Source organism: Artemia franciscana, unplaced genomic scaffold (assembly GCF_032884065.1).
Source record: "Artemia franciscana unplaced genomic scaffold, ASM3288406v1 Scaffold_284, whole genome shotgun sequence".
NCBI classification, from domain to species: domain Eukaryota; kingdom Metazoa; phylum Arthropoda; class Branchiopoda; order Anostraca; family Artemiidae; genus Artemia; species Artemia franciscana.
In genome coordinates this window covers 438610-463171 of record NW_027063596.1, presented here as the reverse complement: position 1 = coordinate 463171, position 24562 = coordinate 438610, and the positions used below count along the sequence as shown (strand labels likewise).

Sequence of the window (24562 nt, the reverse complement as noted above, 5' to 3'; positions counted from 1 at the left end):
CACAGAACCTGTCACAAATAGACCTATAAGATCAGCAGCGAAAAAAGCTAGGCTGGCATTAAAGACCTGTTTTTAAATCATTCTCTTTCATTTCATTGAATTGCCTCGTTTCATAACAATTTATTTATCAGTCCTGGTTGAACTTCGCTGAGGTAAGGATGCTGGGACTATTTTGAAAATTGTTCATTTTAGTTTTATAGATTTTATCCTCTCGTAAGTTGTTCTTCCTTATTTGTATTGCTGATCACGGCCGTTGGACATAGGGCCGAAATATTAATTCTAATTTGTTTCCCACTGTCTTAAAAAATTCCCTATTGTTCTTCCTGTTTTTGGTGTTTGTAGGAGGGAGGGAGGGGTACTTTAGTAGACGCAATAAAATTTGTTTAGATGTATTTTGTTGTTATTTTAAGAGTCGGACAAATATCTTTTGGGGGACGCTAAACCCGGAGCCCCTCCCCCCTGGATTCGGCTTAGCTTAAAAACCTTAGTTTCTTAAGATTTTCCGTTTGGTTGTTTCAAAGTCATGAATTTTATAGGGCTATACCGCATTCTTGTCAGTTTTACCATTTTGAACCGTAAAAATAAATATGCAAAATTGATTAGTCAAATCTTAAATTAGTCAAATTTCAAATTATTCAAATTCAAATTATTCGTAACGCTTTTTGTTATCAAGAAATTGTTGATTCATAAGGAGAGCTACTCCTTCAAAAGAAAGCCTAAAGCTTCTTCAGCTAGATTTTTTATTTATTTATAGTATTTGTTTTTAACTAGCACTGCTTACTACCGAAACTACATAACAAATTCGGACGTCATTGTCATTACAAATTTAATTCCCTATTTTTTGTAGTTTCTTAAGATACATAGCCTATAGTTGTGTGAGTTTCTACTTAATCAATACAAAAAAAAAAAAAAAAAAAAAAAAAAAAAAAAAAAAAAAAAAAAAAAAAAAAAAAAAAAAAAAAAAACGATTTCACTTCCATTGTCCTTAGTAATTAGATATGATGAGGTTTCCCTCCAGTTTTTCTTCGTTTTACTCTTTTTTTTTCAATGATGAATTTAGAAGTTGGAAAGCATGAAATGGGGGCAACCGAGAGGCGTTTTATCATTTTTAAAATCAATCAAGAAGCTTCAACTTCCGTTTTGCGATAATATAAATTTGGCAGCGATTTCCACTCCATTCGTACGAGGCATCGTCCCAATCGAAACAAACATTTTTCTTAAATTCCAGACGTTCAAATAAGAAGAGTGAAGGAGTTTCGCACTCCAAATTTTGGGTGTATCCGAATTTCATACCTGTGGCGAAGGCTGCATCTAGGATTTTCTTCGAAGGGGGAAAGGGGTATTTGTTTTGGGGGAGGGAGGTTACAAAAATACGTTAAAACGTGTTTTATGTTCTTATCATGTTTTTAAGAGTCGTAAAAACATTTCTAGGGGAGGTGGTCAAAACCCCTGACGCGTCCCCTCGGATACGGCCTAGGTTGTGGTATTCCATTCATGTTCATAAGTAGTCGGCTTAGGCTAATCATTATTTATAACACATTCCTTAAAAAATACCACTGTCGTGAACACTAGTGTCAGTTAATAGGGAAGGGGTTGTCCATCTTCAGAAACAAGTACACCAGGTGGTTTATTACCAGCGTGGTAAAAGAATTCTGAGCTTGGTAGAAGTGGGTTAAGCTTTATGGGGCTAATTGTTATGCCAAGTGTCACTGAATTGTGCCGCACTTATGTGCCGCATGTATAACAATTCCATTTGATGGAAGTGGGCAACCTCTCGGTTGGTGGGGCATTTTCCCTTTGAACTCCTGAAGCTTTCCGTTAGATTTTGAGACAAAAACTTTTAGTATTTTGTACTACCAAAACTACCTTTGGATTTATCTTTTGAATTAAATTGTAAACCAACAAATTACCCCCTTCCAAAATTTTGGAAACCATATTTTGCAGACACACCCCTCCCTATATTATCATGAATAGACATCGTTGAGCATGGGAATTGAACCCAAAAATCCCAGATGACTACCTAGTGATCTCTCTTCTCTTTCAGAAAGACCCTGATGTCTTTTGAAGTTTAAAAATAAACCCAGAATAATATAGAAATATAAATAACTTAATATTAAAGTAGAATAATTGAATAGTAAGTTATGGTTGATAAATATAATTATTCTGTTAATAATAAAATAATAATATAAAAATACTGTCGAAATAATTAGACAAATTGTTTTTCAGGAATGAATGGATTATCTCTGCTAAAAATTTTACGGACAAAAATTGTTGTGCAATTTAAGTAATTAGTTTTGGTTACTTATTTACACAGTTCAAGGCAATATCATTGACGAAAATGTCTAACTACCCTAAAAACTTCAGAATTTTGGAACAGCCCAGAGAAACATCTTGAAAAATCACCGTTTTCCGGTATGAATAGACCTAATATATAGACTCATGGGACAAAACCCGTTTTTATTTTGATGTTCCTGGTGCTTTAGATTTACCGGTATGAATAAACCTAATAACGACTACTGGGACATAATATTTTTTATTTTGATGTCCCTGGTACTTTAGAACTACTTTATGTAACTCTCACATGCGAAATAGGAGTGCAAGATTCTATCCCTGCATACCGCAATATCTCCATCCAGAAGTATTTATATCCATACGATTCCATTATAAACTGCTTGGATTTTCTGCCCTTCCCCCTGTGTTTTTTAAACATCGTTTTTGGTATTTTCAGTAAAACGACCTTTCTTTTTGACATTTAAATTTAAAAAATGAAAAAAAAACATAATTTCCTCCCTCTATAAAAATAAATATTACCTCCTCCACTACATATTCATAAGTTGGTGCCACTGTTCATGCCTCAAACGATTGACGATGGTAAATCGAAAGGCTTCAAGTTAAACAATATAAGATTAAAAGTCAACATTTAAAATTTTTGACCGGATGCACTTAGGGGAAAATCACATGGAAGGGGGGCTGGCTGCTCTTTGACAACTCTGGACTCTTAAAAAGGAACTAGAACTTTCGGAAGGGAGCTTTCGATTTCCAATTGAATGAGCCATCTTTAGCTTATACGACTACCGTTTCCGCCAAAAACCTCATATGTTAACAATAAGCAACTTGCAGAAGTCGGAGTCCTTACTCCGGAGGCCGTGGGGGGATTTGTTAACCCTTGTGTTACAGCCATTTGACTTTTTAGACTATTTTGAACAAAATGGCTCTCTCAAAATTTTGATCGGATGCATTTGGGGGGAAAAGAGCATGAATTGGGCGGGTTACCTTTCGATCGCTTTCGACTCTTCAAAAAGGCACTACAACTTTTGATTTCCAGTCGAATGAACCCCCCTCTCTTCCATAAAAACCTTGTATGTTAACAATGGACAATTACCATAAATTATAACCCTCGCCCCAAGGGCTAAGGTGGGCTTATAAACTTGGAACAATAGTTGTTTGACTTACGGACAGTTTTGATCTACGCTGCTATCTCAAAATTTTGGTTGGGAGTATTAGGGGGGAAAGGGTGGGGGCAGGAACTGGTTGCCCTCCGATCACTTTTGATTATTAAAAAGAGAACTAGAACTTTCAATTTTCAATTGAATGAGCCCTCTTTAAAGTTTATACGACAATCCCTTTCGTAAAAACTATTTATGTTAACAACGGGTAACTTGCATAGCTTACAGACCTTGTCCTGGGGGTTTGGGGGTTTTTGTGAACCCTGGAGGCATAGTTATTTCACCTTTAAACACTTTTGAACAAAATGACTATTTCAAAATTTTGATCAGATGTATTTTGTGGAAAAGAGGGCATACGGAAGGGATACTTGCCCCCGATTACTATAACTTCGTAAAAAGGCACTAGAACTTTCGATTTCTAATCAGAAGTTTTTCACGATTTGAAATCGAAACTTCTTCCGTATGAAGCTCCCCTGGAAAAAAGGAATAGAATATTGAAGCCGGTTCTATTACACTCGTGTGGCCGAACCCAAGCAACCAAACCTTCTGTAACTGAGCCCCCGTGCAAATGAATTACCTTGCAACTGAACCCCATTTAACTGAACCCTGGTGTAGGTGAATCCCCGTGCAACTGAAACCAGTTTAAATGGATCCACGTGAAACTGAACCCCCCGTGTAACTAAACCCCCGTACAACTGATCCTCCGTACAACTGAACTCTCATGTAACTTTACCCCCATATAACACAACCCCATTCAACTGAACCCTCGTGCTTCTCAACCCCTGTACTCAATTTTCGAGTATTCTGTAAATATGAGGATAAAGGGACTGAACCAATAGACGAAACTTATTCTCTTTGAGCGGAATGAGTATAAGTCTAACAAACCCTACAAAATATTCCTGTTTAAATTACCACTGCCGTATTGCTAAATCCTCCTGGTGTATGGTAAGACAGCAGTGCGTATTCCCTTGGCAGAAGTACACAACTTAATTGCAAGAAAACATGCATTTCGGATCGTTGCGTTGGCACCCAATGTCGATACTAGTTTTTGCTGTTTACATATTCAGCTGAAGTAAAGAATTTGTCAATTGTTTTATGTGTCATGTCGATAAAAAAAAATTCTTGGGGATACTTTACCTACTGAATAATGTAGATAGTAATAATAACCTAAATAATACCTAAACAATTACCTAATAATTACGTAAATAATTACCTACAATAATTATTACCTGAAATTACCTAATTAAAAAACCGAAATTACCTAATGAATAATTAATAATAATAATAATAATTAATAATTACCTAAAATAATTACCTAAATAATTACCTAAACTACTAAATAATAATCACCTTCAGAATAATGTAGATTAATTTCATAGTTCAGTCATAAGTATGTATTAACTATTAATGCAATTGTAACGGAGGGTTGCGACAGGATAGCGAACATGGTCCATAAGTATCACGCTCATTGCCAACGCCATTTTGAACCAAAAGTAGCTAAAAACTAGACCTCCGTTGCCTGTGCAACGGGAAGTGTTGCAGCAACTGTGCCCTGTTCCTTAGGGCACAGTTGCGGTGCAACACGTGCAACTGTGCCCTACGAGATACAGTTGCGGAGCAACAGTCTCCATTATGTCCTTCAGAGGACATTTTTCTAATGCGGCTTCAATTGTTATCTTGAAGCATCTTTGATATGGTTTTATTTCGAGCTCCTACTAAACTGAGTTTGGTAAAATGTTTAGCTGGTCCAGAAATAAACGAGAATAAGAGCTACGGAATTTCATGCTTCAGTTCTCGAAAACATCAATAAAAGTTCTATATGAGTTCATAATTATTTTATCTCTAAAACGTTTACTTCCGAAACTAGGGCCGTCTTAACTTGACGCCAATTCGAGTATTATGTTTCGAGACGCACATTTCGGGAATTATTTCCGGGAAATCTGAAAGAGATACGGAAATAACGTCTTATAGTTTTCTGCTTAACTTTTGATGGTCTAAGCTAGGAAAATATAAAACAAACCAAATTCACCAAAAAATTTAAATTGCCCCGAGGGCATGACAAAACTTCCAAATAGAAAAACCCAAAGAAGGAATTTTATTTCGGAGAAACTATTGTAAGCTCAGTTGTTAGGAGATCGAGACCTGTCGAACCGCGTTGGAAAAAAAATTCTAGCTGGTCCAGAACATAAGTTACCTCTAGAACGTCGAAACTTCGGAAATTATTTCTTAGAGAACGAAGCAACTTGGTATATAGAACACTTCATTTCTTCTTGCATACTTTTCATAGCACTACTCGATAAAAATATAAGAAACATCAAAATCGAAAATTTGAGAAAATTCCAAAAAAAATCGGAACGAGATGGACTTTTCCGGAATTATTTCCGGGAAATCTGTAAGAGCTACGGAATTTTGTGCTCCGGTTCTCGAAGAGACAAATGAAAGTTCTACATGAGTTCAGCATAACTGTATTTCTAACAAGTTTATTTCCGAAGCTAGGGTCGTCTTAACTTGACGCCAAACATCGAACGCAGAGTTTCTAAGAAAAAAACGGTTTTATTTTTTTTATGGAAAACTGTTAGAAATTTTAGGAACTTCTCTGGAGCTTTTTTACTCTGTTTCACGTTTCCCTTCCCTCTGAAAAATCTCAAATTTTTAACTCTTACCACTTCGGAGCTACAGGTCGCTGATCACGGTGAAAAAAAAAAAAAAAAAAAAAAACTACGAAAGCAGTAGTGTTGCTCCGCAACACAATTACAATAGAGTCTTAAAATTTCAAAACTATTCCAGACGTCTGAAATTTGAAAATCTTCCGCTTGGCGCATTTCGGCTTCCTTTATGATTGACAAAGGAGAACTGTTGCATCTTTATAATCAGTTAGTGTAAGGAGCGAACTACTAGTACTACTACTACTACTAATACTAACACTACTAATAACTCACTGCAGCACCAAGCCGCCTGAGGCCAGCACAGCTACGCACGCTCCTCCTCCAACCTAATCTATTCAAGGCCTCCCTCTTTACACCCTCTCAGAAAGTTCCCATTTCGCTTACATCTTTATTTATGACATCCTCCCAACCCAGATGAGGGCGACCTGCTTTCCGTGTAGCCCCAGATGGTTGGCCAAAAAGGACAATCATCTATCGGGACAACCCGATAGTAGCCGAAATTCTAAAAAATAGAACTTTGACGACAAGTGATGACAGTCATATTTCAATGCTGATTTCAAATATATAATATTAACTATTGAATTGAAGGATGTGCATACAGCAATGTGGTATTATGATATCCAATCCTCAGCAAATTATTTCTATGATTTGGGTATAATTGGGATTCCCACTTCTCCTGCCCACTGCATCCGCTCCAAGAAGTATCGCCTTCCGCCAATTAAATCAGAAAGAGCTAGATTCTCAATCAGATACCAGATTCCTCATATTGCAAATAAACTTAACTTAGTAGAAATGTCCCGAAGTTTCACAAGTCGATTTTCTTTGAAAAAACATATTTCAAAAATAATTCTTTGCCTGGATGTCGGGATTGATTAATAATAGATTTTAGTATGTATTTTGCTGTGGTGTTCTTGCGCTGGGGTGGCCTCCTCTATGATCTCCTACCTTGTATGTTTTTTTTTTCTCTCGTATGTTTTTTTTGTCTTAGTTTTTTCTCTCTCCTTTAAAAATTATTTGTATGACGAGACGTTGTGTTTTTTTTTTATGCATTTGTGCTGCCCCAGCCTTACGAGCTCTGCTCTCTTTTGGGGCATAATATTGTTTCTGTATATTTTTAATTTGAATTAATAAATATTGATTGATTGATTGATTGGTTGAACTAAGTTTAATGTTTGCCCTTTAATATTTGCCTAAGTTTCGAAAGAGGGAAGAAACCCTCCCAAAAAGTCAAGTGATCTTAATGAAAATCCCAACATTATATTCAGCATATCAGTGAGCAATATTGTAGTGTAGAGGTTTCGTGCACCTATCGTTTGCCAGAAGAAAGATCATGGATGTGTGTACTTGTTTATCCCTCTGGGGTGACTTTATCAAACCAATGACCCAAAAACACCGGTAGAGGGCTCATTCAGGCGGAAATCAAAAGTCCTAGTGCTCTTTTTAAGTGACCAAAGAGAAAAAAGGGAAACTAGACCTCCTCCAATAACCCTTTTCCCCAAAGAAATCTTTTCCCTTAAAACTTTGAGATAACCATTTCACTCAGCATAGTTGAAAGGTCCAATAACTATGCCCTAGGGATTATAAAAGCCCCCTTGGGAAAGGCTGTAATTTACGCAATCTGTCCATTGTTCACGCATAGTATTTGCTAGTGAAAAAATATACGCTTCGAATTCTTTTATGGGGGGATTTCTCCACAGGGGACAATCTTCCACGAGGAGAATTTATTGTGGAGAGGACTTTTTTTTGGGAATTTTCGGGAGCAATTTTGCACAGGAGCGAGGGAGGGGGTGGGTAGGGAAGATGATTTCCTGGCTCGATTTGGAAAACGGTCATAAACTAAATAAAAACAAGCTTTAAGGAACAATATCAAACATAAAACGAAGTGAAATTCCTCCTTATATATTTATAAAAGCCTTCGCAATTTTCGCTAAAGTTTGACCATTTTGTCGCAACTCTTTAAAAAGGGCTGTTGATTTCAAATGCGAGGTATTTTTAAAGAGCTTTAGGATTCTAGCGCAAAGAGCAAATAATGAGAAATACTCGCTTGGCTTTGGGCTTCAAGATACCGATTTTACCCTAAAAATTTACCCTAAAAAAATATGGAGCCGTTTTCGAAAACACACATAAATATACGAGCAATAAAGATTTGTAATATATCTTTTATAAACCAGCAATCATTGTATGATTATTTATTTATGTCAATCAATCAATCAACTTTATTAATATAAAATAATTTATACATGTATCTCTTTTAAAACCTCCACAAAAGGCTCCATAGTCTGTGAACGTAGGGAAAAACATTACAATCCTATCTATCAAGATTCATAATACAAGAGAAGGGAAATAACCACGGAAAGGAAAAAAATAACAAACAAGAAAAACAGGAAAATGCAAATAGTTATATCAAACCTTTTTTTGTAATTATTTACGCTCAATTGAACTGGCTTAATAATATATGTTACTATTATTACTTATAAAAAAGAAAAAAAAGAAAGAAAAATGAAAAGAAAAATTAACCTAAATGACTTTTCCTTAATGTTTTGAAGACCCCAATGGAATCTTTATCTCTGATATTGTTCGGCAGGGAGTTCTAAACCCTACTAGCGCGTATATAGGGCTAAAATCTGAGCTCAAGGTTGGAGTTTTGACAATAAACAAAACTTCAGATTTATGAGTCCCATGAAGATTAACACTAACTTGGGTTGTAACAATTTCGAAAAACAAGAGGGAAGTTGACCATGAAGATATTTATGAAAAAAAAAGAGCACAAGATAGGAAATGCTGTGGGCGAAACCTAAGGAGAGAATTTGTTGACGTACTATTCGTATCTGAAACTTACTGACGGACCTTTTCATGAAGAAAAGAAAGGGATTTTAATAGGGAAGGGAAAGTACTCATCCAATAAATAGAACACTAATTTATGCACGGCTGTATGAGAGAATTATAAAGAAGCTTTAAAATACATCCAGGAAAAATATACCTTAGGTTACGTATCACACCTAAGTGTCGTGACAATTTTAATCAGAGAAAGTTAGTACGGTTTTTAAATGAAAGATTCTCACCGACAAGGATTCTTAGAAACCTAAAAAACCTATTCTGTGATATAGAAATAATACCTTTAGCACTTGGAATAATATTCAAACCAAGAAATTGCAAGCCAATTCTGGAAAAAAACAAAAATTAAGACTTCAAAACATGTAGAGCGAGACAATTTGCTTCAAACCACTCATAAGCTCTGTCCATCAGTATTTGCACCTTTGTTACCAAATTATTTTGATCCCGGTCAGCAAAAACAAGCTTACTATCATCAGTAAATGTAAATAAATCAATGTTTTGCTCAATATATATTAAATTAGGATACTGCAACTCATCTGGGTGACATATACTGCAACAAATTTACCTTAGAGCATCTCTTATAGCCCAATATAAGTCATTGACATATACAATGTAAAGCAAAGTACCAAGGATAGACCCTTGTGGAATTCCAAGGTCTACTTCGGCCATAATATTAGACCCTGGATCAAAAGAAATAAACCGGCCACGAAGAAAAGATTGCAGCCATTCTAATGCTTCTCCCCGGGCACCAAAAGTTGAAAATTTTGTAAAAAGAATATCCTGAGACAAATTGTCCAAAGCTTTTCTCCCATTCAAAAAAATTGCCGCTGGTGTTTTCTTCAAATCTAAAATGGTATTAAAAAAATTAAGAAGGTCAAGAGAAGCATATCCAGTAGAATGCTTTGGACGAAACCCAAACTGGTGCTCATGAAAATATTTCTTCACTGCTAAGAAATCTACCAAATGAGAATGGAACGGTTTTTCAAAAATCTTTGAAAATGTAGAAAGAAGGAAATGGGCCGGTAATTTGAAGGATAACTCTAGCTACCACCTTTGTGGATGACGATTATACGCGCGGACTTCAGTGCCTGAGGAAAAACTCCACGTTCAAACGGCCTATTAATTAATTTTTTAGTGGAGTCACTATCGCTGGGATAATAGGATTGACTGCCTGAGTAGGTATTAAATCTGGTCTGGAAGACGATGATCTCTTTAAATTGGAAAATATCCGAGAAACCTCTGTTTCAGTTACTTGTTCAAGCGCATAAGATTTGTGGCAAGAAGGACCTAAATATCTAGGAAAATCACTATTAGATCTTTATTCAGATACAGAACTAGCGGTCCAACGACCAATTGAAGCAAAATACAATGTAAATTCCCATTTTATTTCTTCTTTTTTTATTAATATCCTTTCCGTTTAGCTTAAATTTCGTTGGTAAAGATGGAGGCGAATGACCAGGCTTAACAACGGAATTTATAATATTTTTATCTTTTTTATCTTTCCATATTTTTCCATATTTTCTATCCATATTTTTTTTATCTTTCCCGCACTCAGAAAATTTACTACTATATTAATCTGTTTTAACCCTACATGTTGCTGACTTAAATATATTTCGATACGCTTTGAAACGATGATGTCGCTCAGGTGTAGGATGATTCTTGCAAATTTTCCAAAAATAAGCTTTTCGCTTAGCACACTTTACTAATACAGGAGTCATCCACGGACACAATGGGGCTGACCTCATGGAATCACTTTTTTCTTCTATTCACGTAGACATACCTCGACAACAAGAGCCAAGAGCTCACATGGCACTTGTGACGAGCCCGGAAGGGCCAAGAGCCAAGAGCTCATATGGTATGAGCTTTAGCAAAATTCTAAGAATCAATAGACTAATTTAAAAGGAAAATCAGAGGCTTAATGCCGGTCGGGATTTAAAATAAGAGCTCTGAGTCACGAGGTCCTTCTAAATACCAAAATTCATTAAGATCCGATCACCTACTCGTAAGTTATAAATACCTCATTTTTTCTGATTTTTCCTCTCCCTTCAGCCCCCTAGATGGTCGAATCGGGAAAAACGACATTATCAAGTCAATTTGTGCAGCTCCCTGACACGCCTACCAATTTTCATCGTCTTATTACGTCCAGAAGCACCAAACTCGCCAAAACACTGAACCCCACCCCCTAACTCCCCCAATGAGAACGGATCCAGTACGGTACCTCAATCCCGTATCTACGACATTTGCTTATTCTACCCACTAAGTTTCATCCCGATTTCTCCACTCTAAGCTTTTTCCAAGATTTCCGGTTTTTCCTTCCAACTCCCCCCAATGTCAAGAGCTCTGGTCGGGATTTGAAATAAGAGCTCTGAGGCGCGAGTTTCTTCTAAATATCAAATTTTATTAATATCCCGTCACCCGTTCTTAAGTTAAAAATACCTCAATTGTTCTAGTTTTCCCAAATTAACACCCCCCAGCTCCCCCAAAGAAAATACATCCGTTCCAACTATGTCAATCACGTATCTATAACTTGTGCTTATTCTTCTTATCAAGTTTCACCCGATCTCTCCACTCCAAGCATTTTGCAAGATTTCTGGTTTCCAAGATTTTTGTTTCCCCCTTTAGCCCCCTCTGTCCCCGGATCCGATTTGAATTGAAAATGGAGCGTCTGAGACATACAATCCTTCTATATATCAAGTTTCATTAAGATCCGATCACCCATTCGTAAGATAAAGATACCTCAATTTTCACGTTTTCCAAGAATTCCGGTTTCCCCCTCCAACTCCTCCCAATGTCACCGGATCTGGTCAGGATTTAAAATGAGAGCTCTAAAGCACAAGATCCTTCTAAATAGCAAATTTCATTAAGATCTGATCACCCGTTCGCAAGGTACAAGTACCTCATTTTTTCTAATTCTTCCGAATTACTCCCCCCCCCCACTTCAACAAAGAGAGTGGATCCGGTCCGGTTATGTCAGTCACGTATCTTGGACTTGTTTTTATTCTTCCCACCACGTTTCATCCTGATCTCTCCGCTTCAAGTGTTTTCCAAGATTTCCGGTTCTCCCCCAACTCCCCTCCCCCAATGACGCTAGATCCAGTCTGGATTTAAAATAAGAGATAAAAGTTACGAGGTCATTCTAAATATGAAATTTCATTAATATCCGATCACTCCTTCGTAAGTTAAAAATACCTCATTTTTTCTAATATTTCAGAATTAACCCTCCCCCCAACTCCCCCAAACCGAGCAGATCCGTTCCGGTAATGTCAATCATGTATCTATGACTTCTGCTTGTTTTTACAACCAAGTTTCATCCCGATCTCACCACTCTAAGCGTTTTCCAAGATTTCAAGTTTCTCCCCTCCAACTCCCCCCAATGTTACCGGATCTGGTCGGGATTTAAAATAAGAGCTCTGAGACACAATATCCTTGCAAAAGTTAAATTTCATTAAGATCCCATCACCCGTTCATAAGTTAAAAATACTTCATTTTTTCCGAATTAACCGCCCCCCCACCAGATGGTCAAATCGGGAAAAGGCTATTTCTAATTTAATCTGGTCCAGCCCCCGATACCCAATTTTTATCGTCCTAGCTTACCTGAAAGTGCCTAAAGTAGCAAAACCGGGACAGACTGACAGACCGACAGAATTTGCGATCGCTATATGTCACTTGGTTAATACCAAGTGTCATAAAAATGTTCCTGATCACGCCATAAAATTTTTCAAACGCACCGTTTATAGGCACATTAAAATCATCCACAAATTCCCATGATACTTCTGATAGCTTTGACCTAAAGTTCGAGAGCTGCTATTCCTTTGTGAGAAAATGCTGCCTTTGAAGGACGGGTATTCAGTGCATCAAAGCATACAGGAAAATGGTCTGATATCCAAAATAATTACAGCCCTATTTTGAGAAGAAAGAGATGAAAATAAGTTATCAATTTAAGTGGCGGACGACTCAGTGATACGTGTTGGGATCAAAATAGAAGGAAAATATTAATTTTTGGTTTCAAAATAAACCAAAAGAAGTCATAGCAGATAAAAAATCCATCGCCATTGATGAGTTTTTATCCAATAAGTTAATATTAAAATCAACCATAAATACAATATTAAAATTCAGACTATGAACTTTTTCCAATACACCCGTAAGAATATCAAGGAAAGAACTAAAAGGTCCATTAGGGGATCGATAAATCTCTGCAAATAGAATGGTTTTCTGATTAATTAGTAATTTAATACAAAGCGAATCAAATATTCCGTCAAAATTAACAGAAAGATTTCTACGAACCTTAGCAATTTGCACATAAGAATTCGAGTATTTCCAAAATAGAAATAAATAAATGACATTTTATTCATTTTATAGTTTTTCCCAATCGCATTGGTTTAATTTCTATTTGAGCGCACTCTGGGTGGAGGGAGGGGGGCAGTGGCGGTTCCGGCCTCTCTTGCATCCTCGATAAAACCTTGATTAGTGCCCCCCCCATCCCTCGAAAAATTTCAGGCCGAATTTTTACAAATCTTCAATTTATTAATTAATTTTTTTTAATTATTATTTAAACTATTTGATCATTTAGTTATTATCAAATATTTTACTTAAGTTATTCCAATTTCGTTTTGTTTAATTGAATAATTATTTGATTTTTTTCCTTTTAATTTCTTTTTTTTTTATTTAATCGATAATTTATCAATCATTTTTATTTATTAACTGCGCCTTCGAATTTATTTTAATACAAAATAAAATTCCAAAAACTGCAAAGCTAGATTATTTATCTGAAATTTGGCGCCCCTAAAATTTTGGCCGCAGGGGCAAGTGTCTCGGGGGGTAGTATACAAGACAGGGCATTGGGAACCTTCGCCTAAGAATGCTTAGCCATGGATATCTCAATAGTTCCCTAATTCGGCTTCTAGGGCCTTTCTGCGTCAGAAATTGCCATATAGCCAGAAATAGCTAAATGTGCCATATGACAGAGCAGCACTTTACAAAGTTTAGTAAACAAATTTATAAGAGGCAGTAGCGTTTAATTTGGCCTTTAAACAGTTCCCTCCAGTCTCGCGGTACCCTTACAATCTTTGTTGAAACAATTCGGACATAATCAACTATATAATGATAACAATTATAGCAGAATATTGGTTTTTACTTACAGTTATCATGATCTGTTCGCAAGTGTCTTAGAGTAAGACACAGTAAGTACAAAGTAAGCGGATAAGACTTAACCGCTCACTTTGTCAATATCTAGCCGAAATACCAGTGCTGAAGTCGTGCGATACAAACTCCTCCCAGCCATGACAAAGATATTGTCATGACAAACCTTTGGGTGACAAGCCATGACAAACCTTTGGGTGTCCCTAATTTCAAAAGATGGTAACAGGTAAAATAGAAAAAAGACATTATTCAGGTTTTCGAGATGAGGGGCAAAAATCCTCCTATTTGAAGTTTTGGACAATGACAAATTGTTTTTTTTTTATTTTCGTCCTCTGGCATTTTAACTATCTTAAATAACATTTATAAATAACATTTAAATATCATTCTAAATAACTATTTGTGCAAAACTTGAGGTTTTGAGACACAAAGTGATAGAAAGTGGCATTTTGCTGCGGTTTTTCATGGTAGGTGGGGATTCAAACCTGTATAGTCTGGAAAATTGATTGCCTATCCTAAAATTTCCATCCTCTACCATGTCGGCGCTCTTTGGGCAAATACTGATGTTTTTTTTATACAAAACGAGAGAAAATACCACTCCGTGGTACTTCGTGAAGATAAGTGGCTCATGACCACTTAATTACAGTTTTAGACTATATTGGTTTGCCGTCTTACAACTTTCCCTCTCTAAGAATTAATGTTTCGTGGCGCAAAATGGCAGAAAACCCCACATTGCTGTGCTACGATCCCTTTTGTTATTTAAGAAGGGGGGCAGACATGGCAATTCCTTTATGAATGATCCGCGCCCCATATTCGACGATGACTGGTTCGATATGATCACCTCTGGTAAAAAAAAAGGAAAAGAAAAAAACACCAGTATTCAAAAAAATGGTCTTCCTTTTTGTTCAAGACGGAAAGCTGTCTTGCCTCTACCATGCCGGCCCTCTTTGGGCAAATACTGATGTTTTTTTTATACAAAACGAGAGAAAATACCACTCCGTGGTACTTCGTGAAGATATGTGGCTCATGACCACTTAATTACAGTTTTAGACTATATTGGTTTGCCGTCTTACAGCTTTCCCTCTCTAAGAATTAATGTTTCGTGGCGCAAAATGGCAGAAAACCCCACTTTGCTGTGCTACGATCCCTTTTGTTATTTAAGAAGGGGGGCAGATATAGCAATTCCTTTATGAATGATCCGCGCCCCATATTCGACGATGACTGGTTCCATATGATCACCTATGGTAAAAAAAGGAAAAGAAAAAATCACCAGTATTCAAAAAAATGGTCTTCCTTTCTGTTCAAGGCAGAGAGCTGTAACTCTCTTTGGTGGGATTTTAAACCATGCTGATTCCAATGGTGGACTTCACATTTGGACCAAACAACACTTTAAGGGGTTTCTGGCTCTTTCTCGAGATTAGTATAAATTCGTTCTTGCAATAATTGTTTACTATTAAAAATAATCGAAGAAATAGTTACCGTTCCTGAATCAGCTACAGTTGGCAATTTTCCAACTAGTCAGTTTTTTTCAAAGTGTTCTGTTAAATGTTGGGTCCTTCTTACTAGGTGGCGGTTCCCTTTTTACTAATCTTCTCTCCTAAAGAGTAGCGCCCTTGGTTTGCTTGCGAATGACTTTTTTAAAGCTTAGTACAACTATTAGTGTGTATAAATGATGTGTATATTAATGGTATATTTTATATATCCATATATATATATATATATATATATATATATATATATATATATATATATATATATATATATATATATATATATATATATATATATATATATATATATATATATATATATATATATATATATATATATATATATATTGTGTTATAAATATTTTGTTCTTTAATCTCTCCATCAACACTAGTGCATTGTTTCAATATTAATTGAACAACAAATTCTATGCAAGTAATCAGATAAACGACGTTTTTTAATTACTAAGGTTGTCGCATCGGTACTCTAGTGTATTGCTACGACCGGGTTCAATTTCTGGGTCTCGAAATACGGAGCTAAGGTCAAACCCACTGCGCCACCCATGAGACAAGCTTGGAAATTCAATATAAGGGGTGGTTCTCAACGTTTAAAATTCCTACCCTGGCAATTGAGAAGAGATGACAAATGCCGATTGCAATTTTTCTTTGGGGCTTAAATTTACGTTAAAAAGAAGTTGAATTTGTAACCATTATTTTTCAAGTTACTATTGTAGTTCTTGTTGATTTAAGTTAAGCCACCTCTATTTCGCAACCCTTTACAACCCCTACTTTCAAGGTTCAGATAAGTTTGCTGCTCTTGCCTTTAAAGCAAAAGTTTGGATGCTCTTGCCTTTAATGATAAAAGTAAGTATGCTTAATGCAAATTTACCATTTGTTCATGATTAATGGGGCAAGTGCAAGCCTAGATGATTTGTCTCATCGCAGTCTATAACTCTATCAATAACTCGTTTTGGCCTGAATTAAATTGGTAATTATTTTCCAGGGGCCGGCGAATCTGGAAAGAGCACAATCGTCAAGCAAATGAAGTAAGTACAAGCATGCTATTTTACAATCATTATAACAACCACCAGTTACTGCCTGGTGTTGAAAAATAAATTTTTATGACAGCTTTAGCTGTTGAAAAGTGTATAACACAAATGGTTAGTTTAGACTCTTTGGAATAGCAAATACCATTTTGATAAAGCTCCATTCACAATGAGGCTAAGTCTGGGTCAGATCCAACGGGGAGGGCCTACTAAGTTTGAACCCTCCTCCTGATATAGTTTGATTTCAACAAACAATTAAATAATAAAAACAAGTTTTTTCAACTGAAGGTAAGAAGCGATATTAAACTTAAAACGAACAGAAATTGTTCCGTATATGAAAGGGTTTGTCCCCTCCTCGATGCCTCGCTCTTTGCGCAAAAGTTTGACTCTTTCTCACAAATCTGCTTTTTAAAGCAATAAAAAACTTAAGCGTAAAGAGCGAGGCGTTGAGGAGGGGACAACCCCTTTCATATACGGAATAATTCCTGTTCGTGTTAAATTTTAAAGTCGCTCCTTACTTTCAGTTGAAAAAACTTGTTTTTTATTTAATTTCTGAACGTTTTTTAATTAATGCATGTTTTGTATATGAATAATTAAAACAAAATTTGTATATTATTTTTTTTGGCTAAATGGCTTTTCCGTAGTTTTGATGGGATGATTTTGAAAAAAGGTGTGGGTGAGGAGACCTTGTATTTTTTTTTTACAAATGTTTTTATTAGTAATAAATATAAGTAACTTACGAACTAACTTACGTAGCGAACTTTTGTATTTGTATATTTTTATTACGTATATAAGGGTGTTTGACCCCTCATCAATAGCTTGCTCTTTACACTAAAGCTTGAATTTTGTCTCATTCTTTAAGAATGACCTCTGAATCACAAAGACCTTAAAATAAATAGCTGAAATTCCTAAAAATACTTTAGCGGAAAGAGCGAGGTATTAAGGAGGAGACAAGCCCCCTTTTGTACGTTATAATTTCTGTTCGTTTTAAGTTTTAATGCTGCTCGCTACATACTTCCAGTTGAAAAAACTTCTTTATTTATTTTCTCATTTTTTGTTTAAATAATGCCAGCAAATTTTGGGCCCCCTTCGTGGAAATTCTCTTTCCGCATGATAAATTCCTCCATGGAAAGATTCTCCCGCGTAACCGCCTCACCTTAGCCCCCCTCTCCCAACCAAAAAAATCCTCCTGAAAACGTCTGTGCACTTCCCAATAACCATTACTATACCTAAACACTGGTCAAATTTTTTAACTTGCAGCCCCTCCCCCTTGGACAATGAGGGAGTAAGTCATCCCCAAAGACGTTTTATTAGGGTTTTTGACTAAGCTGAACAATATGGCCATCTCAAAAGTTTGATCCGTTGACTTTGGGAAAAATGAGTATGGGAGGGGGCTTAGGTGCCCTCCAATTTTTCGGTTACTTAAAAAGGGCACTAGAACTTTTAATTTCCGTTAGAATGAGCCCTCTCGCGACATTCTATCAGCACTGGGCCATGTCCGCATACCTTCAGAACCGGGCATATTTATATTCATAATCCTACCGTAGAACATCAATACAACCACAAAGCCGTCCTGGCTAAGTGGTTGGCGCACTGGTGTGGGAATTCTTTGTCCAAGGGGCACGGGTTCAATCCCAGTTGTAACCAGTTATTTAGTTTGGGACGGTGGTCAGTGGCGTGACTCCGTAAGCTCATCCATAGTCAACCCAGCTCTAAATGGGTACCTGGAGAAATCTGGGGAAGGTAAACAGGAAGGGTGTGCGAAAGCACAGGATGGTTGGTCCCCAGCCCCCCATTGCACTTCCTGGCTGAAGGGCCAAGAAATGGAGATCAGCACCGCCGGTAGGGACTGTAAAGTCTAATGCCGTATACTTTACTTTTTACTTTTATGCTAAACTGTCAAAGATAATAATACATTCCTTATGACCAGTTACTGCAGAACAGCGGCCAGGGAACTGTCCTCTCCAGAAGAAGGATTTAATTTCTAGTTACTCTGTAGTAACAAAGCCTAACAAAATATAAAGCCTAACCAACTTTCTCTTATTACTGTAGTATTTTTTAGCTCACTATTTTTTTAGTCGGCTTTTTTTTACCTGTGAAGTTAATCTTTTCTATATTACAAGACGTGTTTGCAGGCATGTGTGAAATTAACCCAGAATGACAAATGACTCTGAAAAGCTAAAGAAAAAGATATGGAATAAGAAACAGCAACAAATCACATTGAACAGCAAGCAAAACTGTGACTTAAAACAAAATAGTAACATGATCGTTATACCGTTGCTTAATTAAACATTAGAGGAAATTATAACTGAATAAAGAACGTATCAATTTAGTGTCTGTAAGGGATTAAATAAAAAAAAACTAATTTTTTTAGCTAAAAGTAAGGAGCGACATTAAAACTTAAAACGAACAGAAATTACTCCGTATATAAAATGGGTTGTCCCCTCTGCAATCCCTCGCTCTTTACGCTAAAGCTTTTAATTGTTTTAAAAAGTAGAATTGTGGCAAAGAGTCAAATATTAGCGTAAAGAGCGAGGGATTGTGGAGGGGACAACCCATTTTAAATATGGAGTAATTTCTGTTCGTTTTAAGTTTTAATTTCGCTCCTTACTTTCTAATTTAGCTAAAAAATTAGTTTTTTTTTATTTAATTTCTGAACGTTTTTGAATTAATGCTTGTTTGGTTTTGGCTCTCCGCACATAAATTATTAAAATGAAATTTGTATATTAATTCTTTTTTTGGCTAAATGGCTCTCTCTTAGTTTTGATCAGACAATTTTGAGAAATAAGGGGTGGAGAAGGAGGCCTAGCTGCCGTCCAATTTTTTGGTTGCTTAAAAAGGCAACTAGAACTTTTAATTTTTAACGAACGTTTTTATTAGTAAAAAATATACATAACTTATAAATTAGCAATTTACGTAACAAACTTTCATAATCTTATATTTTTATTATGTATACAAGGGGGTTTGTATCCTCGTTAATACCTCGCTCTTTACACTAAATCTTAAGTTTTGTCCCAATTCTTTAAGAATGACCCCTGAATCAGAAAGGCCGTAGAATAAATAGTTGGAATTACTAAAAATACTTTAGCATAAAGAGCGAGGTATTTATCTCCTCCTAAATACCTCGCTCTTTATGCTAAAGTATTTTTAGAACCCCTCATATGCGTAATAATCTCTGTTCGTTTTAAGTTTCAATGCTATTCCTTCCTTTCATTTGAAAAAAACTTTTTCATGTTTATTTTTCATTGTTTTCTTATAGTAATGCTAGAAAATCATGCGCCCTTTTCCTTTAATTTTTCTTCCCCTACGACAGATTCCTCCAAGGAAAGATCCTCCAATATAGCCCCCTCCCCTCAGCCCCCCCCCCAAACAAAATAAAATCCCCCTGAAAACGGCTCTACACTTCCCAATAACCATTACTATATGTAAACACTGGTCAAAGCTTGTAACTTGCAGCCCCTCCCCCAGGGATTGTGGGGGAGTAAATCATCCCCAATTACATATTTATTATGGTTTTTGACTATGTTGAACAAAATGGCTATCTCAAAATTTTGATCCGTTGACTTTGGGAAAACAATGAGCGTGGGAGGGGGCCTAGATGCCCTCCAATTTTTTTGGTCACTTAAAAAGGGCACTAGAACTTTTCATTTCCGTTAGGATGGGTCCTCTTGCGACATTCTAGGACCACTTGGTCGATACGATGACCCCTGGGAAAAAGAAAAGAAAAGAAAAGAAAAAAAAAAAAAAAAAAAAATAAACACGCACCCGTGATTTGTCTTCTGGCAGAAAATACAAAATTCCACATTTTTGTAGATAGGAGTTTGAAACTTCTATAGTAGGGTTGTCTGATACGCTGAATCTGATGGTGTGATTTTTGCTAAGATTCTATGACTTTTAGGGGGTGTTTCCACCTATTTTCTGAAATAAGGCAAATTTTCTCAGGCTCGTAACTTTTGATGGGTAAGACTAAACTTGATGAAACTTATATATTCAAAACCAGCAATAAAATCCAATTCTTATGATGTAGCTATTGGTATCAAAATTCCATTTTTTAGTGTTTTGGTTACTATTGAGCCGGGTCGCTCCTTACTACAGTTCGTTACCACGAACTGTTTGATATGTTCTATTTCGAAAAAAATAGTTAAATTATTCTAATTAAAGGTTACCTAGATACAACATGGCTTGTTTCACGATAGATTTTCGACTTCATACTCTTAAAAATCAAACGGTGAATATGATCTTACCTTTCTATTAGAAAAACCAAGGTGCATGGAAAATTCGTTAACGTTTTATATATAAGCCTATTCCTCTTTGTTCAATCAATCAATCAATTTACTCAACCAATAAATTTTATAACAAAAACACTTCAATATAGACCGTCCTGTAGGGCTCTAGGGCCAGGAAAAAAACAAGGGAGAAACAAAAATGAAACAAAAAATAAAAAATAATATAAAAATAATATAAAAAAATAATATAATGCGTTTCAACCGTTCAAAACTCAACCCCCCCCCCCCCAAAAAAAAAGACAAACAAAAAAAGCAATAATTAAAAGACCCAAACATTAAGAGATTTTCGTCGGTGAACATAAGTACAGGCAAATAACTTTTAAAAAAGAACAAATAAATTATTCTAAACAAAAGCTTATTTTAATTTCATTCGTTATTTTTGAAAGGGCAAATTTTGCTTGATTGTTTACTAGAAACATCAACCTGTAAAAAAAATCATGCTCTATATGAAAATTGAAATATCTATAGAATATTTATATTAAATTTGAAATATCTATGTGAAATATCTATAGGAAATTTGATACCTTGTCTGTATTAAATTTGCTTTTGGTGCTAAATTATAACTCTAAAAAACTAATCATACTCTAAAAAACTCGAGCAAGACCGATTTTCAGTTTCGCCCATGTCCTTCCGCACCCCCAAGTCCCCTGTCCCCAAAATACTTGGCACAGTTCCCAAGACCCTTGGCTCAGTACTACTAATTAGTGCTTAAAGTTCCTGTAACATATAAATAGTTATAACAAGATTAAAAAACAATATTTAAGGAGTTTGAATTATTTTAATTCATACAAATTTTCTTATGGAGAGAAGGGGAGGGAGGCAACTAATTCATGTTCCAAATTTTTTCATAGAGATATCCTCACCAAACTTAAGGATGTTTTGGATATGTATAACCTATTTTCAGCCGTTCGGGCTTGAAACTGTGTTAATAGTTAGAAATTAGACATATGATTTAAGAAATCAAAATGAAAAAATAAGAACCTTTCTAACTTTTTTATCATTCTTAGACCTACCAAGTTAATGGCTGATAAGGTCAAATAATTCAGCTGTTCGGATTTGAAACTGTGCTAAGTAGTTCAAAATTAGACAAATGATTTAAAAACTCAAAAAATAAAAAAGCTTTCTAACCTTTTTATCATTATTAGACATACCAAGTTAATGGCTTTTTTCTTGTTTATTCAAATAAAGGAAGTTGGAAATTCGTCCTGTTATCCTTGGCATTTTATGCGGTTAATCGAATTTAATTATATGGTTTTTAATTTTTCATACTCTTCAAATTAAGCAAGATTAAATTACAAGATCTATTAAAATAAATTTGGAAATAAACTATAATACAGGAAATAAAATAGGAACAGACAAACTTACAAATAAAGTAGAAGTAATTTTAGTTGTTGCAAACTATAAATAATTTCAGGCAAGACAATATACTTAAAAAAAAAATTGTAAATTTAGATTATCGTTCCAAGTTCTAGAATGTAGTACGGCTTCAGAATTCAAACTTTTAGCTCCAGACATCAGGATTACCAGTAAGCCGTGGGCTGCTATTTGAGGGTCCTTTACACAGACTTAAGAGCGATTGTCCCCTTACCTTGAAATGTCTAGGCGTTTTTATTTATGATTAGGGGGGAAAGGGTTGGATATTTCGTTAAGATTCTATGACTTTTAGGGGGTGTTTCTCCCTATTTTCGTAAATAAGGCAAATTTTCTCAGGCTCGTAACTTTTGATGGGTAAGACTAAACTTGATGAAACTTATATATTTAAAATCTTTTTTTAAATATATTAAATATTAAATATTTATTAAATATTAAAATCAATTTTTTACAGTTTTGGTTACTATTGAGCCGGGTCGCTCCTTACTACAGTTCGTTACCACGAACTGTTTGATAAGCTGGAATATGGAATTGAATTTACGACAAAAACACTCTGAAATGCCAACACAAATTTTGCGCAACGAAATTTGCGGTTAAAAGACGAAGCAAAATTACAATGGAGTGAAGGAACGTGTTAATTTAGGGAGTGAGTCTTTGATCAAACAAATCGTGGTAACGAACTGTAGTAAGGAGCGACCCGGCTCAATAGTGACCGAAACTCTAAAAAACGGAATTTTAATGCCAATAGTTACACCAAAGGGATCATATTTTTATGCTGATATAAATATATAAGTTTCATCAAGTTTAGTTTTACCCATCAAAAGTTACGAGCCAGAGAAAATTTGCCTTATTTTAGAAAATAGGGGAAACACCCCCTAAAAATCATTGAATCTTAACGATCAATTCAGCGTATCAGAGAACACTACTGTGGAAGCTTCAAGCTCCCATCTACAAAAATGTGGAAAATTGTACTTTTTTTGCCAGAAGACCGATCACGGATGCGTGTTTGTTTGGTTTTTTTTTCAAGGGTGATCATATCGGCCCAGTGGTCCTACAATGTCACGAGAGGGCTCATTCTAACGGAAATTAATAGTTCTAATGCCCTTTTTAAGTGATCGAAAAAATTGGAGGGCACCTAGGCATCCTCCCATGCTCATTTTTTCCCAAAATCACCGAATCAAAAGTCTAAGATAGCCATTTTGTTCAGCATAGTTAAAAAATTTGATAATTATGTCTTTCAGGACGACTTTATCCCCCACAGTTCCCGGGGGAGGGGCTGCAAGTTACAAACTTTGACCACTCTTTACATATAGTAATTGTTATTGGGAAATATACAGCCGTTTTCAGGGACACTTTTTCGTGTTGAGGGGGAGTCGGGTCAGGGTTAGGGGTTACATGGGAGGATCTTTCCATGGAGAAATTTATCATGAGGGAAGAGAATTTTCAAGAAGGGGCTGTAGGATTTCTGCTGAAAGTAAGGAGCAGCACTAAAAACTAAAAAGAACAGAAATTATTACGTGAATAAGGTGGTTCATCTCCTCCGCAATACCTCGCTCTTTACGCTAAATTAGTTTTAGTAATTTCAATTAATTATTCTACGGCCTTTGTGATTCAGGGGTCATTTTTAAAGGTATTGACGAGGGGGCGAACCCCCTCATATACGTAATAAAAAATAACAATATAGAAGTTTGTTACGTAAGTTACGTATATATATATATATATATATATATATATATATATATATATATATATATATATATATATATATATATATATATATATATATATATATATATGTATATATATATATATATATATTACTAATAAAAACGTTCGTAAAAATAGTTGAAAGTACTATTTGCCTTTTTAGGCAACTTTTTAGGTTACTTTTTTCAATTAACCAAAAATTGGAGGGCAACTAGGCCTCCTCCCAAACCCCTTTTTTATCAAGTTCGTCCGATCAAAACTATGAGAAAGCCATTTAGCCGAAAAAAAAATTCGTTTTAATTAGGGTTATTCGTGTTCGGTGAGCCAAAATCAAAGCATGCACTAATTCAAAAACGTTCGGAAGTTAAATAAAACAAAAGTTTTTTTTAAACTGCAAGTAAGGAGTGACATTGAAACTTAAAACGAACAAAATTATTCAGTATATGAAAGGGGTTGTCCCCTCCTCAGCGCCTCCCTCTTTACGCTAAAGTTTTTTATTGTTTTAAGAAATAGAGTTGTGAGAAAGAGTCAAACTTTAGCGTAAAGAGCCAGGTGTTGAAGAGGGGACAACAACTTTCATAT

General features: G+C 35.6%; 1 protein-coding gene across 2 annotated transcripts in view; it reads left to right on the top strand.

Annotated features, from left to right (window-relative positions):
- The window catches only part of LOC136043036 (guanine nucleotide-binding protein G(o) subunit alpha), a 167941-nt gene that overhangs the window by 28321 nt on the left and 115058 nt on the right, over window positions 1-24562 (top strand). For both annotated transcript variants that reach the window (XM_065727939.1, XM_065727938.1), the window contains exon 2: window positions 16574-16616. In XM_065727939.1, the coding sequence (XP_065584011.1) occupies window positions 16574-16616 (43 nt within the window). The remainder of the gene's footprint in view (window positions 1-16573; window positions 16617-24562) is intronic.